Raw genomic sequence first — 17,242 nt, forward strand, 5'->3', positions numbered from 1 at the left:
GAAGGAAAAAAAAAAAAAAAACTTACTGCAGCCGACAGCCGCCACAAACGACGCTGACTTTGCTAAATACTAGCCCGCACGATGCTACGTTGGTACAGGTAGCGTCTGATGCGTCTCATAGAGATCACATGTATGTTGAACTAGATGCGAAATGACAGACTCGGCCGCGTCTGGGCAGCGTTAGTAAACAGCCGCCATCTTAAAGCAGTAGAGCGCTAAGCGCTAATAAAGAGCGCTAAGCGCTAATAAATAAGATTAACGTTACTGTCGCTACTAGCTCATGTAACGTTAGCCCAGCGGACGGCTAGGTTTCAATTAATTATGACCACTGTCGATGCGTGGCTAACGTGTCTTACATACAGGCTTTAACATAACATAGCATTGTGGAGTGATGAGGGTGCAAAATAAAAACTTAATCATGCTAACTATCAATTTTAGCTCAGTAGTCATTGCTGGATAAAACACCAAATAGCACTGGTCCCTAATGTGCTCCAATACAGCCTCTATCATACATTTATTTTGAACAATGCAAAAACTCTAAATCCTATCAGGACTTACAGTTTAGACTAACTAAAAACTTAACTAGAACTTAAAAACAGCTTGACACAAAGAGAAATTCAATTGAAACACGTGGGAAAAACTTTTAAGTGATGCGTGTTATCAAGCGTAACGGCATTTTTAGGTACGATATATATATATATATATATTTTTTTTAATAAGATCTAAAAGTTTTTTGAGTGAAAGCAGTGAATTAGTCTTTTTTTTAAAAATTCTAGTTACATCTGAGATGCAATTGTTGGCTGTTTTCAACAATATACATCGAAAATAAAGACATTGATTGACTGAAAATGGTTCAAGATTAAATGAAATGTCTTGTTTTCTCATGTATATTTATAATTGCTCTTCACTTAAAAATATATTTGTTTTAGCCGATTACTCGATTAATCGATAGAATTTTCAGTCAATTACTCGATTACTAAAATATTCGATAGCTGCAGCCCTACTGCAGTTGTTGTGCAGCTAACGTGCAGCTAATGTGCACGAGGAGAGCTTTTTACATGCCTATCAATGATCAAACGTAAGTAGTCCTTTATTTAAAGAAAGTTTGTAGTGTTTACCTTGTAATCGCTGTATTCGTATTTGACATAATACAAAACAAGATGTTTACTCACTTCCTCGTAAGTCCAATGGTCCCACAGTAGTCGGGCTTGTTTTGGCCAATATCCACTGTGAATGGGAACCTTTTGAAACTCCAATAAGGCGCATACGCCTCTCCCTCATACAGAATGATTTTTCTGCAGCCGTTTGGCTGGCGTGATGTGAAAAATAAACGTATTAATCCGCAAAATCAGCTGAATCCTTCATCCTCATACACAACAGTACGCTGTATAGTGAAGAGGACGCCTTCACGTAATTCATTTTCATGGCGCAGGATTAAAAAAACTAAATAAATATAGCGATCGCTTCCACACACATCCAAGCAGGCCATATCATTCAGGAGCATAAAATACCGCATGTATTATGAAATAAACATGCTTTTTCGTGTCACATGCACTTTAAAGCAGTGGTTCTTAACCTTGCTAAAGGTATCGAACCCCAGAAGTTTCAAATGTGGATTCACCAAACCCTTCGAAATTAGATAATAAAGCACCCCCCCAATTCAAAACCGATATATCTGAGCTAACAAGCTAATAATTTCGCATATTCCCGTTCAAAATTCTTCTCATTTTGACAGCGTGTTAAGCAGGTCAAAATTTGAGACAATGCTGCCCAGTGGTCTGTTGTACAAGTGCGAGTCAACCTTCCACTGAGCAAACCAGTTTCTCCTCCCATCAGATCGAGGACTAGCAGTTAAACGAAATGGATTAAGCCTGTAAATTGGGAGCAAACCAGTCCAAAACCTGGTCTAAAAAGCCACTTTGCCTGGATTTAATCAGCGTACAGAAATAGGGCTGTGTTTCTTTACCTTCGCCGAATCCCTTAGACTTACTCACCGAACCCCTGTGGTTCGATCGAACCCAGGTTAAGAACCACTGGCCTAAAGGAAAGTAGATGTTTCGGTAATGAAACAGATGAGGCCCTGTGTTACTAGTGTATTCGATAATTTCAACTGTGATCATTGGTCCTGATCTTCTTGCTTGCATTGACCTCCTTAGAATTCCCAGCTCTCGCAAGCCTTTCAGTTTTTTGTGCCAATCGGAGGAGGGGCGGGACTTCACCTGCCGTCTTCCATGTTCATTGGCCAGATGAGTGACAAAAGGGCATCCCCAGACCTCTCATCAGATGAGCAGCTGGCTTGCCGCTGGAAGAAGGTGCGACCCGGAAAGCAAAGATTCAATTTAGCTTCGAGCGCAGAGCTAAATTTATGATTTTTTCCCCTTCAGTGCCACCTGCTGTTTGACTCGCTTCAAGACCTGGTGGACCATGTGAACGACTTTCATGTTAAACCAGAGAAGGAGACAGGTTACTGCTGCCACTGGGAAGGCTGCGCTCGAAAAGGGAGGGGGTTCAATGCCAGGTGAGTGCCTCACACACTGGAAACTAAGTAGGGGCCTTTGGAGGGAACCACTGATTTAAAGACTTGCAGGCTCTAATAAGTCACAATTGTTCTCTTTTACTAACATACAGTGCCTTGCAAAAGTATTCGGCCCCCTTGAATCTTGCAACCTTTCGCCACATTTCAGGCTTCAAACATAAAGATATGAAATTTAATATTTTTGTCAAGAATCAACAACAAGTGGGACACAATCGTGAAGTGGAACAACATTTATTGGATAATTTAAACTTTTTTAACAAATAAAAAAACTGAAAAGTGGGGCGTGCAATATTATTCGGCCCCTTTACTTTCAGTGCAGCAAACTCACTCCAGAAGTTCAGTGAGGATCTCTGAATGATCCAATGTTGTCCTAAATGACCGATGATGATAAATAGAATCCACCTGTGTGTAATCAAGTCTCCGTATGAATGCACCTGCTCTGTGATAGTCTCAGGGTTCTGTTTAAAGTGCAGAGAGCATAATGAAAACCAAGGAACACACCAGGCAGGTCCGAGATACTGTTGTGGAGAAGTTTAAAGCCGGATTTGGATACAAAAAGATTTCCCAAGCTTTAAACATCTCAAGGAGCACTGTGCAAGCCATCATATTGAAATGGAAGGAGCATCAGACCACTGTAAATCTACCAAGACCCGGCCGTCCTTCCAAACTTTCTTCTCAAACAAGGAGAAAACTGATCAGAGATGCAGCCAAGAGGCCCATGATCACTCTGGATGAACTGCAGAGATCTACAGCTGAGGTGGGAGAGTCTGTCCATAGGACAACAATCAGTCGTACACTGCACAAATCTGGCCTTTATGGAAGAGTGGCAAGAAGAAAGCCATTTCTCAAAGATATCCAAAAAAGTCTCATTTAAAGTTTGCCACAAGCCACCTGGGAGACACACCAAACATGTGGAAGAAGGTGCTCTGGTCAGATGAAACCAAAATTGAACTTTTTGGCCACAATGCAAAACAATATGTTTGGCGTAAAAGCAACACAGCTCATCACCCTGAACACACCATCCCCACTGTCAAACATGGTGGTGGCAGCATCATGGTTTGGGCCTGCTTTTCTTCAGCAGGGATAGGGAAGATGGTTAAAATTGACGGGAAGATGGATGCAGCCAAATGCAGGAACATTCTGGAAGAAAACCTGTTTGTATCTGCACAAGACCTGAGACTGGGACGGAGATTTATCTTCCAACAGGACAATGATCCAAAACATAAAACCAAATCTACAATGGAATGGTTCAAAAATAAACGTATCCAGGTGTTAGAATGGCCAAGTCAAAGTCCAGACCTGAATCCAATCGAGAATCTATGGAAAGAGCTGAAGACTGCTGTTCACAAACACTCGCCATCCAACCTCACTGAGCTCGAGCTGTGTTGCAAGGAAGAATGGGCAAGAATGTCAGTCTCTCGATGTGCAAAACTGATAGAAACATACCCCAAGCCACTTGCAGCTGTAATTGGGGCAAAAGGTGGCGCTACAAAGTATTAACGCAAGGGGACCGAATAATATCGCACGCCCCACTTTTCAGTTTTTTTATTTGTTAAAAAAGTTTAAATTATCCAATAAATTTTGTTCCACTTCAAGATTGTGTCCCACTTGTTGTTGATTCTTGACAAAAAATTAAAATTTTATATCTTTATGTTTGAAGCCTGAAATGTGGCGAAAGGTTGCAAGGTTCAAGGGGGCCGAATACTTTTGCAAGGCACTCTATGTTTTTAGAAACATACATTATTGCCATTGATTTAAAAATTTATATCTGGTACATTTTTTGACCTAGGAGGGCGCCATGTTTTACATGCGCAATGCACGCTGGGGGTGATGACGTGGTTGGTCTGGACTGTAAGAATAGCTGTGCTAGCTAGCAAGTGAAGCTAGTATGACGACTGGCATGATTTTGTCACATTATGCTGCTGGTCAGATTGTTTTGTTACAAAGCTGTGGGATGAGTTCCCAATTTCGTACCTGCATCCAATTCTAGCTCATCAGCAGTGTCTTTAAACCGATCCTAGGCGGCTTGCCGAGATATTGCCTTTCTGCCATTTGACAGTTTTTTAAATTCATCTCGACCTAGTGTCACGGACCCTGTTTGTGTGTGTTCAATAAACTTTTTTTACGTTATCTCTATGTTATTGCTGTCTGCTTGCTTCACTGTCACTAGACACTGCGGTGAAGTGAGCCGCGTTTTCTAATTCGGTGGTTAAGCCATCCGCACTTTTTTTTCAGTTGCGGTTCAGGTTTTAACGCACAGAGATAGACAACGCACATGGGTTGCGGTTGCTTAATAAGAAAAATCACGACGTTACGTCATGCGGAAGTACAGTCCTGAGGTCTACGCGCTTGTCTGTAACACGGGAAACGCGGGTTTGAAATCCGCTGGAGACTTTTATTTAATTTCGTTTGCTGGTCTGTATGGAAAATATCGACAGTGCTGTCCTGCTCATCACTTTTCTGTTCGGGTTCAAATTGGAAGGGCAGAACCGACGACAAGTTTATGTAGCTAACGAGCGACACTGTGGAATTCCAGCACCGCTGACGTCACCATCCAGTGTACATTGCGCCGTCAACAACAATGGCGACCTGCTAGTTAAACTTTCAAGAACTACGAGTCTTTCTATCTACAATTTGTAAAATGAGTTCAACTAGTAGGTCCCCATTCTTGTTGACGTCGCAGGGCGGTGACCTCACATGGTTACGCTGCCGGGCTTCCAGAGTATGACTCTAGGGACATAAACATGTCATTTGTTCAACCCTTTCGATTTGAACCAGAGAGGAACATTAATGTCCATGACAACACTGTTGATATTTCACAAAACGAGCAGCAAAAGCAAAATGAACAAGAAAGATGGGATGAGACAAGACTGGAGTAGGAAAAAAAATGTTCTGCCAAAATATCCTACACTGGCGAAACGTCTACAAGAGGCAAATTTGACACCCAAAATACTACCGTGCGCTTTCATCTTGCTTTGTTTAGATACATACAGACAGAACATACTAAAAGATGCCTTAAGAAAATACTTCAACGTAGAAATACCAAATAAGGGTGGTTTAAATACGCTACGTGACTAATGTGGTCAACAGCTCAAAAATCTGCTTCAAAGCGACCACAAGACACAATGCTTAAAAGTATGAGAGGGAAACACATGCAAAAAGTATTTTGAGGTAATTAAAAGATAATAAAAGACTCAATAAAAACACAAATAGTCAGTAATCGCCACTTTTAACTGATAAACGCATGCGCTGGACGTCTTGCCTCGTAGAAGGAATCGCAGAAACCCGGTAGTATTCGTCGAGTGACAGTGACAATCTACATCATCACCCCGAGCGTCCATTGCGCGCATAAAACACGACGCCCTCCGTAGGTCAAAACATTTACTAAATATTATGTATAGCGGAAAACACTCAGGTGACTTGAAGTTGCGCTCTGAGACCCCCAATTTGACCAAATTTCAAAATTGTCCGATATGCATGTGTGATACATGATTGGAAAGCTTAAAATCTCAATTTTCTGGGGGAAGAAAAATTTTGAACAGGAGGGTGTTTTTTTGTTTTTTTAAAATGTTTTTTAAACAGCAAAATCCTATCAGGAGGTGAGAGCACGCGAGACCAGAATTACAGACGCCATGACTTTAACGAGATATTATTGCGTACTTACCCTGTTTCGATCCAAAAAAATCCATGTAGCATGTTTCACCGAGTGTCAAGACACAGCTGTGAATGGCCACAGTTGGATTTTTTGGGGGATTTTATGGGTGAAACATGGTAATATAACAAGTGTCGAGATGCAGAAATCGCACACATCAAGGAGTGGTCAAGATTTTCACTTTCATATATTTCCCCTTTTAAAAGTTTTTTTCTTCAATTTTTTTTTGTTTGGATCGTTTATTTATCATCTAAAATATTGGGGAAAATGCGACAGTAACGAAAAAATACAATTAGGTGATAGTTATGAGGTAGATATCCGTGACTTTTTTACAGACGCCAATTTTTTCATTGTGACATCATTTGTTTAAAAGTTTTCAATCTTTTTTTTAGGGCTGTCAAAATTATCGCGTTAACGGGCGTTAATTAATTTTTAAAATTAATCACGTTAAAATATTTGACGCAATTAACGCACTAGGCCCGCTCAGACAGATTTAAATGTCAGTACAGTGAAAGGCCAACTTGTTAATTGTGTTTTATGGAGTTTTTCCGCCCTCTGCTGGCGCTTGGGTGTGACTTGCATATGTTATGTGGCGTAATGTCGCCCTCTGCTGGCGATTCAGTGCAGCTGATTATTTGGGTTTCGGCGCGCTTTTCTGACGCGATTATATGTCGACGCAAACTCACACTAATAGACAGTGCTATTCAGACCAGCTAACATCCGCATCCAGTATTCAGTGGCAGTTCTCATAGCCCCATCACACTGTTTGTGTCTAATACATGCATCGCTTGTGAGCTATATTCCTCCTTTGTTTATATTCATGAGCATTAGATAGTTATTGATGATGATGATTTGAATTTGTTCACATATATGGTGAAATGCAGTTACATTGTTAGATGCTTGTGAGCTAATTGGCTAGTGCTACTGCTCAAATGGACACGTGTGTGTACATTTTAAGTTATTTTGTGATTTATGCAAGTTATTGACACATTGCCTTGTTATTTTCAGTTTTACAAAGATACAAGAAACTTTGCCACACCGTCTGATTTCTTTTTGGAACTTATGTTCGCTATCTGTCAATTTGTGTACTCACACACATTGAGGACAGAATAGGGCTACTAGTTTATTTTTTGATTGGAAATTTTACAAATTTTATTAAAACGAAAACATTAAGAGGCGTTTTAATATAATATTTCTATAACTTGTACTAATATTCATCTTTTAAGAACTACAAGTCTTTCTATCCATGGATCACTTTAACAGAATGTTAATAATGTTAATGCAATCTTGTTGATTTATTGTTATAATAAACAAATACAGTCCTTATGTACCGTATGTTGAATGTATATATCCATCTTGTCTTATCTTTCGATTCCAACAATAATTTACAGAAAAATATGGCATATTTTATAGATGGTTTGAATTGCGATTAATTGCGATTAATTACGATTAATTAATTTTTAAGCTGTAATTAACTCGATTAAAAATTTTAATCGTTTGACAGCCCTACTTTTTTTTTTTTTTTTAAACTAAATATTAGACATCAATTAATGATTCTAAGCGGAACATGACAGACATTTTGAATAATAAATACCATTACTTACCTTCTTTTTATGGCTAGGCTGAAACAAAAGCGGTTGCGCGACGTCTGTAAACGTTTTCAGAGTAAAATGGACAAATTAAAAATAGTTGGGGGACTTAATGCGATGCCAGCATATAGACATATTGTTCTTTCAAACACAACAGTTGTTTTGGCTTAAAATACAGCAGTTTATTTTGAAGAGTGGTGCAAGAGCAGAAACTGCTTTTTCAGTCATGTCTGTGTTTTCCGCCATATATATTTTTTTTAATCAATGGCAATATTTTTTGTGTTTCTAATAACATATTTTAGTAAAATAGAAGAATTGTGGTTTATTACAGCCTACAAGTCTTTTACTCCGAGGTTCCCTTGAAGAAAGAGTAAGGGCCCAAATACACCAGATGCATGATCGTTGCGGTTCCGGTCCGACTCCGGTAAAAAATAGCGCCGGAGCCAATCCGTTCCCATTATATCCTATTGTTCAACGTAAACTGGCCGCGTCAGTGCTCCAGACTGACTGCGGACCATCTCCGGATGATATAGGCTATTTTCTATATTGGCCGGACACGCATCCGACAAAATGGGCGGAGCTGGGCCTGGACGTAACAGCCCAGTTGCTTATTCACGGTTTAAACACCAGCGAACATGGACGAAGAACGTTTTATCATGGAGGTGGAAAGTCACAAAGTGATATTCGATGCAGCAGATCGTTATTATAAAGAGAGGATTAAAAGCGAAGCTGCAAGGTGTCCTATTATGTGTGTTTTTCTGGCAATGATATCAAACACACGACGTGCTAACAACTTTGAGGGAAAAAAAAAAACAGCGTATCTGGAAGTGGTTCCACTGCAGAAATTCTAGTGCCCGGCGCACACACAATGTCGGTTTGTATACAGCAGGGGTGTCCAAACTTTTTGCAAAGGGGGCCAGATTTGGTGCAGTAAAAATGTGGGGGGCCGACCTTGGCTGACGTCCTTTACGTAGAACAATATATTTAAGCAAATTTTAGCAAGCCGTTCTGTGTGTCACATTTGCTTTGTTATAGGGCTGCAGCTCTCGAATATTTTAGTCGTCGATTAATAGATGGACTAGTTTGTTCGAATAATCGAGTAATCGGGTAAGGAACATGAAAAATTAAAACACCTGAGCTGAGCCTCAAACGATATAATAAAAAAAAAAAAAAGAGGATCTGTGTACAACAAAAGAACAATTGGCTAACTTGGATGGAAAAAGTCTGCTAGCTTAAATGCTACAAAATGCTAAAGTTTTTTTTTTTTTTTTTTTTTTTTTTTACAATGCTCTTAACAATTGGTTCAGACACACATTCCCACAAAAAACGGCTAAATATACCTACAAACTAAATAAGAATGCATTAAAAAAACATTCGCTCAAACAAAAACTTAGCTTATGTTGGTCTTAACAGGGAGCAGTTGGATTCAGCCATGTGAAAAGAGGCAGACCAGAGGGCATTGTATCCACCCTCATCAGTAAAATGAAATGCAAACACTTAAAATGAACCATTACAATGCCACTTCAATTAAACGAATACTCGAAGCAACAAAATTTAGTTCGAATATTTTTTTCAAATCGAATACTCGAGTTAATCGATTAATCGTTGCAGCACTACTTTTTTTTTTTTTTTTTAAATAATTTCAACAATTTTGCAACTAGCCTTTGTGGCGTTCTCTTTCGACTCTTGGGCTCTTGCGAAATACTGCTGCTGTGAAATTAAACTAGCTTCAAGTTGCTATAATTTCTCGCTGCGTATCTTCCCTGTAATGTTGTCGTACATGTCAGCGTGTCTTGTTTGGTAATATCGCATCACATCGAACTCTTTGAAAACAGTGACTGTCCCTTTGCAAATGAGGCAGACAGTTGTTGCGTGTTTTATTGAAGAAATAGTCCAATATCCACCTATCCTTGAAGCGTCGGTCATCGCAGTCAACTTTTTTTTTTTTATTGATTGTCGCCATTTTAGATAATTGGAAGTAAAGGGGGGTAATGTTGCTTAGAGTGCTGCTCTTAAAGTTTTTCAAAGTTTCGTGAGAATAGGCTGAGTTTCTGTGGACAAGATAGTTGTAGATATCAGGGTAGCAGATGTCAGGCAGAGACGGCGAAGACATCGGGTCGAAAAATATCGATTTAGGCATCAAATATGGATCTGGCGAATGGATCGACCGAAGCTTTTCCACATAACGCCTTTTATGCAACACATCCAATGAGTTTACAGCGTCTGAAAGCACCGGGGCTTCCATGAATTGCACTATAAATTGCACGATAAATTGAGACCATTGAGAATACGGACACACAATGACGGACAATATGGCGGAACAACACAGCGATCACGTGATTGTGTGACGTTGGTGATTGGGGTCTATAGGGCCCCGCCCCCCTAACCCCCAACACACGGAGCCCTGATCTCAAAATGATGCAGTCAATCTGGAATTAAGAGACAGATATAACTAAAATATCAATATGCAAAGAAAAAAAGTGCTCTCTCTCTGCTTCTCTGATGAGTATAGACTCCGTGTGTTTTTCGTTGTTTTAAATGGCACATTATATATAGCGCGCGCTCACGTGAGCGCAGGGAACGGAGTTGGTGGTCCGCAGCCGTGTGCAGCCGGTATGATTTGCCTGTTTTTGACGTACTGCATGGCACGCAGTCAACACTGAGCCGGACCGGAACAGGGATGATCATGCATCTGGTGTATTTGGAACCTAAGAGACTGATGTTTTGTGCCACCACAGGTACAAGATGCTCATTCACATCCGCACGCACACCAATGAGAAGCCTCATCGCTGTCCCACTTGCAACAAGAGCTTTTCACGCCTAGAAAACCTCAAGATACACAACCGCTCACACACAGGTCAGTGGCGCAGCTGCGGTAAGTCTATTCAGAACAGTCAGATTACACATGAAACAACCTTTTGTTTCCTCTGCAGGTGAAAAGCCCTACATATGTCCGTATGAGGGCTGCAACAAGCGCTACTCCAACTCAAGCGACCGCTTCAAACATACGCGTACGCACTATGTTGACAAGCCCTACTACTGCAAGATGGTGGGCTGCCTGAAGCGCTACACAGATCCCAGTTCTCTACGCAAGCACATCAAGGCCCACGGCCATTTTGTGGCTCAGGAGCAGGGTTCGCCGGGTGGAGTGGGGTCCTTGCTGAAGGGAAGTCAATGTGGGGGATTGGCTAGCGGCGGGGGGAAGGATTCGGAAATGTCCTACGTGAGCGGGGCTCACATTATCATCCCGGGGACGGGGACCGCTCTCTTGGGCGCCCATGCTCTTCAGGGCCTGGGTGGATCCCTTCCCTTGTCCCCTCTCAGTCCTCGGCCCCTGGACCTCAGCACGTTGGGTTGCCCCAACTCCCCTTCGGGCAGCTTGGGAGGGGCTCCCATCCTATCGTTCAACGGCTTGGCTAAATCGCCCCTGCTCTCTACGGCATTCGCCTCCTCAACCCTAGGCGTGCCGGTGGTGCCCGTGCTTAGTTCAACCGCCGAGCATAGGGCCCCGAGCCTGCAGGCGAAGAAGGGTCGAAGGGAGGAGGCTGAGAACGAGGTGACCGGGGGGGTGCTTAACCTTTCCACAGGAGGGTCTCATGATCCCATGTCCTGGGTGGTCATCCCCCCAGGCACTTTGGTGTTCAAGCCAGCTGTGGTCAACTGATACACACATACACATTCCAGAAGAGCTCAGGGGGTCGGGATGGGAGGGTGAACGTACAGCCGGTCGAGGGTAGCGAATCGGCTCACACAATAGCTTCAAAGAGGGTAGAAAATACAACAATACAGAGACTTAGACGACACGTTTTATGAGAGTTGTAGAACGCAGGCCTCTCTTGCAGTAGAGGGGCTCAAGATTATTTGTACTACGCAGCCTGACGAGGCCCTCACGTTTCTTATTTGATACTTTTTTTCATTCCTTGTTTGTTGGTTCTGTGGACGGAGCCCTTGAACGTGACAGTCTTACTAAAGTCCTTCCATGTTTTTTTCCAGTATTTATAAAAGATTATCGAACACGTGCCTCTAGCCGAACAGTGAGATAGACGAACCCCGCGACGAAACACGATGACGCACTCAACTGGGCAAATGTGCACAATTTTTTTTTCTGTCCCTAAATGTTTAACTTCCAGGCTTTTGTGTTTCACGCGATTCAGACATGCTTGCTAGACCAAAGCAAGTGAACGTAAAGCGTCTTAAAAGGTTCAGTTATACACAGCACTTAACTGGTTATAGTTATGAAACCTCAAAACTGCTGCTAACTTTTATGTGTAACTAGAAGCTACAGGTAGTCCCCGGGTTACGATACACTCGACCTACACGATTTCGACTTTACGACGCCGTCTCGTCTGCCATTTTGTCTCCAGGCATTTTGTTTTAGTCGCACAAAACGTACTTAATTGTATATGACAGTATCTTATTTTGTACTAGATTAACATGACTTTTTCTGTCCTCACTAAATGTGAAGTTGTTCAGCTTGACAGCAAAGCAATTGAGCTTTTTGAACTTTTTACTTCCTTCACTTTTGACCAGTTGTGAAGCTGTAACACACATACAGTGATCCCTCGCAACTTCGCGTTTCAAACTTCGCGCTCGAAGTCCATCGCGGATATTTTTCAATAAAAATAAATAAATAAATACAGTATTTTATTTAAAAATGTTAATATATATGCGTGTATACATGTACAAATCAATAGTTTCTTTAATATACCAGTATATTAGGACTGCAGCTGTAGATTATTTTAGAAGTCGATTAATCGATGAAATAGTTCAAAAAATTGAGTAATCGGAAAAGGATCATAAAAAATTAAAATACCTGAGCTGAGCCTCAAATGGTATAAAAAATGAGGATGTAAGTACAACAAAAGAACAATTGGCTAACTTACATGGCAAAAGTCCGCTAGTTTAAATGCTATCAAATGCTAACATATATATATATGTTTATATTAGGGCTGTCAAATGATTACAATTTTTAATCGAGTTAATTACAGCTTAAAAATTAATTAATCGTAATTAATCGCAATTCGAACCATCTATAAAATATGCCATATTTTTCTGTAAATTATTGTTGGAATGGAAAGATAAGACAAGACGGATGTATACATTCAACATATGGTACATAAGTACTGTATTTGTTTATTATAACAATAAATCAAGATGGCTTTAAACATTATCAACATTCTCTTAAAGCGATCCATGGATAGAAAGACCCTTAGTTCTTAAAAGATAAATGTTAGTACAAGTTTTAGAAATTTTATGTTAAAACCCCTCTTAATGTTTTTGTTTTATTAAAATTTGTAAAAATTTCAATCAAAAAATAAACTAGTAGCTCGCCATTGTTGATGTCAATAACTACACCATGCTCACTCATGGTACCAACCCATAAAATCAGTCGCACCCAAGCGCCAGCAGAGGGCGCCAAACGCCCAAAAACAAGTGGACATTACACTGTACTGTCATTTTAATCTGTTTGAGCGGGGCATGTGCGTTAATTGCGTCAAATATTTTAACATGATTAATTTAAAAAATTAATTACCGCCCGTTAACGCAATAATTTTGACAGCCCTAGTTTGTATATGTTTTTTTTTTTTTTTTTTTTTTTACAATGCTCTTAACAAATGGTTCAAACACATAGTCCCACAAAAAACGGCTAAATATACCTATAAACTAAATTACGAATGCATTAAAAAAAGTTTTAAAAGTTCAAACAAAAACTTGGCGTATGTCGGTCTTAACAGGGAGCAGCTGGATTCAGCCATGTGAAATGAGTTATACCATATTCACTGTTGCCACTAGAGGGCAGTGTATCCACCCAAATCAATAAAACTAAATGCAAACCCTTTCAAAACAAACCATTACAACGCCACTTTAATTAAATGAATACTTAAAGCAGCAAAAATGAATCTTTTTTTTAATCAAATTACTCGAGTTAATTGATTAATCGTTGCAGCACTAATATATCTCATTTATATCATGATTATTACACTTGCAGTGCTTAAAAAAAAACATTTATAAAAATATACATACAATGTTTTTTGGGTTTTTTTTTCATTATAATGCTTTGAGGGAAAAAATGGGAAAAACATGTCTTATATGTATCTCTTTCCAATGCTGTTAAATCTGAATTTTATTAGATCGATTTTTGGGGGGGGGGGGGGGGGGGGGGCACATTAACCACGAAAAATAAGGGATCACTGTATGCACACATCTGTTCAAAATGACACACATTTTAACAATAAAACTCTCGACACAAAACAATTGCTGTTCAAACATCCATTTAGTCCGATCAATATGTGAATTTAGTAGATTAGCCTAATTTTCATTACAAAATCTGCAAGCCTGAATGCTACGAATACTAACGTACTTACAATTCTCATAGCAAATCGCTCACACATAACACCACAAACTGTAGCTCTAATCCTAATTGCAAATGTATATACAAAAATGTATTAGCTGAAACAACTTACAGCCTTACGTGGGCCAAACCACCGCACAGCTGTCCTTTATCCACGTCAGATGAGTCTGCTGTGATATAAGGCGACAGTCCAGCCAGACACAACGCTGCCACCATTCAACAGAATACAAATTTTGGACATTTGAATAGTTTTTTTCCCAATTTTTAAAGAGTTAATTTCGATTCACGCGAAAATTCGGGTTACGTCACCAGCGTAGGAACAGAACTCGTTCGTAACCCGGGGACTACCTGTCTTCTCTTTCTTGACAATCTTTCCCCACTTTGGGGAGGCCGACCAACCAACACGGACCAGCCGGGTCCTGAGGAACTTCTTACCAGGCATTGTAGACCTGGAGCTTTTTTGTGCTATCAGAGGACAGACAACGGTGTTACATCACCTGGCAAAGACCAATAATCGTTTCCTCTTTAGAAAATGGAAGGCACAGCCGTTTGGCTCCCCCCAGTGGTGGGTTGAGAGGCAGAACATCCCCCATGGACAGAATTGGCACGGTTTCTTGCTCCTGGATTGTCCAGCTGCTTTCCCGTAATGGAATCAACACGGCCAGTTTGTGTATGAAAGGCCCACTGTGGCGATAAACACTGCTGTCTTGTGTTTTCTTAAAAGAGTGACCTGGCTGAAAACCAGCTGTGAAAAACAGATGGCTGTACGCTAACTGCTTCATGTAGTAGGTGGAAGTTTTGTCCTGGGTTCAACAAACTGTGCCAAAAATAGTCAAGTACATTAAGTGGGATGTACATTTAAGGACCAGGGGGGTCCGAGCACTTGATGCTAAGCACAGCTGGACTGATAATGAAGCCACACTATAGCAAACTGCCTCATTTGAACAAAGAAAGTCTTATGTATTGTGTTTAATTAAGCAGTCGCAATGGATGCCATTTTTAATTCTGCATTTTAATGGAGTGTTACTGCTTTAGTTGCGGGGGGAGATGGACAGGATGGAAATTAGATGGAAGTCTTTCCTTCACCTGAATCCACTTCTACAAATACTTTTTTGCCATCTTACATACCTATATAATATGTACGTGTTTGGACGAGACATTTTCTGATGTTGAATTTACTTCTCAAAAGCTGCTCTGACGTCATCGTCTCTGCTGCCTTAACCCTTTATAGAGGAAGTGTCTATTTTTGGTCTTTTAAAAAGAAAAACAAAACCCCAAACAGACCTGAACATCACATCTTGAGTCGTGTAGGGCATATTATTAACATTTGGTATAAAACTTCGGGGTGGGAACCACTGGGTACCTAATCATGTGCCGGTATGAAAAAAATTAGCAAACCTCATTAAATATTAAGTTATTTATTAAGAAATGTTCATATATCAATATCTGAACTTGTTTTTCTGTATCTCTGGAAAAGAAAGTGATTCAATAGCAGGTACACAAAAAAAATTAACATTGTTTCACTCATTAAACTAAATTTATGAACAAAAAAATGCATATTCTGAGGAAAATGTTAGGACACCCTACCACCTAATAGCTAGTGTTACCCCCTTTGGCTGAATAAATTCAATGAGACGCTTTTTGTAGCCATCTACCAGTCTTTGACATCAGTCGGAAGACAGTTTACCCCACTCCTCAACGCAGAATACTTTCAGCTGTGAAATGTTTGAGGGGTTTCTTGCATGTACAGCCCTTTTCAAACCACATCTCAGTGGGATTAAGGTATGGGCTTTGACTCGGCCATTTCAAGACTCTTGTCTTCCTTTTCAGCCAGTCCTTGGTGTATTTACGGATATGTTTTGGGTCATTGTCATATTCCACTGGCCAGTTTCGCTTCAGCTTTAATTTTTTTTTTTTTTTTTTTTTTTTTACAGATGATCTCACATGTTCCTCAAGCAATGTCTGATATACGATAGAATTCATGGTGGAATCTATGATGGTGAGACGGCCAGGTCCTGCTGTAGCAAAGCATCCCCAAACCATAATACTTCCACCTCCATGCTTAACAGTTGGTATGAGGTTCTTTTCCTGGAATGCTGAATTGGGTTTACGCCAAACATGTCCTTTGTTCTGGTGTCCAAATAATTCAATTTTAGATTCATCTGTCCAAAGAACATTATTCCGGAAGTCCTGGTCTTTGTCTACATTCACTCAGGTAAACTTCAGTTTAGCCTTCATGTTCTTCTTGGAGAGCAAAGTTTTTCCTCCTTGCACACATTCCGTGAAGGTTAAACTTGTGAAGTCTCTTTCTGATTGTACAGGCATGCACTTTCACAATCACATCAACAGTAGCAATAGCCTGCTGTAGGTCCCGTGATTAAATTTTAGGGTTTTTGGAGACTTCTTTTAGCATGTTGCGGTCTGCTCTTGGGGGTGAACTTGCTTGGACGGCCAGACCTGGTAATGTTGGCAGTTGTTTTGAACGTCCTCCACTTGTAGACTCTTTTCCGCACAGTGGAATGGCTGATTTTATATTCTTGTGAGATCTTTTAAAATCCCTGAACAGACTCATAAGCATCTACAATCTTCTTTCTGAAGGCCTCAGACAGCTCCTTTGATCTCACCATGGTGTTTTCACTCACTTCAAAAGTCAGTCACTGTTAAAGTATTCTGCGTTGAGGAGTGGGGCCAACTTTCTTCAGACCGATGTCAAAGACTGGTAGATGACTACAAAAAGCGTCTCACTGAAGTTAAGGGGGTAACATTAGCTATTAGGTGGTTAGGTGTCCTAACTTTTTCCTCAGAATTAGTGGTGCATGATATCCATTATTTGAAACTGATAACGGTATTGATAACGTCCTGCTCCTCAAGTTCGATACGATAACAATGTATATACTGTATAATTTTAAAATGTATATTCACCTGAGTTTTAGAACACTTGTAGGTCAAAAATACAAGTGGATTCAGCATAGATTTGTCTTTGACCTAACCAAATTTTTCATGATGCCATGAACATTATTATAGTGAACAAAACAAGGAACAGTTTTGACAAATAAAGTGCGCATAGTTATTTTTTCCAATAAATATAATTTCAGTCAATCACAATCAAATCA

The 17,242-nt window shown here is 40.2% G+C and overlaps 1 protein-coding gene across 2 annotated transcripts in view; it reads left to right on the forward strand.

Moving 5' to 3' along the window:
• Positions 1-13,905, forward strand: part of glis2b (GLIS family zinc finger 2b) — a 99,227-nt gene extending 85,322 nt beyond the window's left edge. For both annotated transcript variants that reach the window (XM_057860778.1, XM_057860777.1), the window contains 4 exons: positions 2,157-2,312; positions 2,385-2,518; positions 10,516-10,634; positions 10,711-13,905. In XM_057860778.1, coding sequence (XP_057716761.1) covers positions 2,157-2,312; positions 2,385-2,518; positions 10,516-10,634; positions 10,711-11,441 — 1,140 coding nt within the window. In that variant the 3' untranslated portion in view covers positions 11,442-13,905. The remainder of the gene's footprint in view (positions 1-2,156; positions 2,313-2,384; positions 2,519-10,515; positions 10,635-10,710) is intronic.
• The last annotated feature ends 3,337 nt before the right edge of the window (positions 13,906-17,242 follow it).

This window comes from Corythoichthys intestinalis, chromosome 16 (assembly GCF_030265065.1).
Source record: "Corythoichthys intestinalis isolate RoL2023-P3 chromosome 16, ASM3026506v1, whole genome shotgun sequence".
NCBI lineage: Eukaryota > Metazoa > Chordata > Actinopteri > Syngnathiformes > Syngnathidae > Corythoichthys > Corythoichthys intestinalis.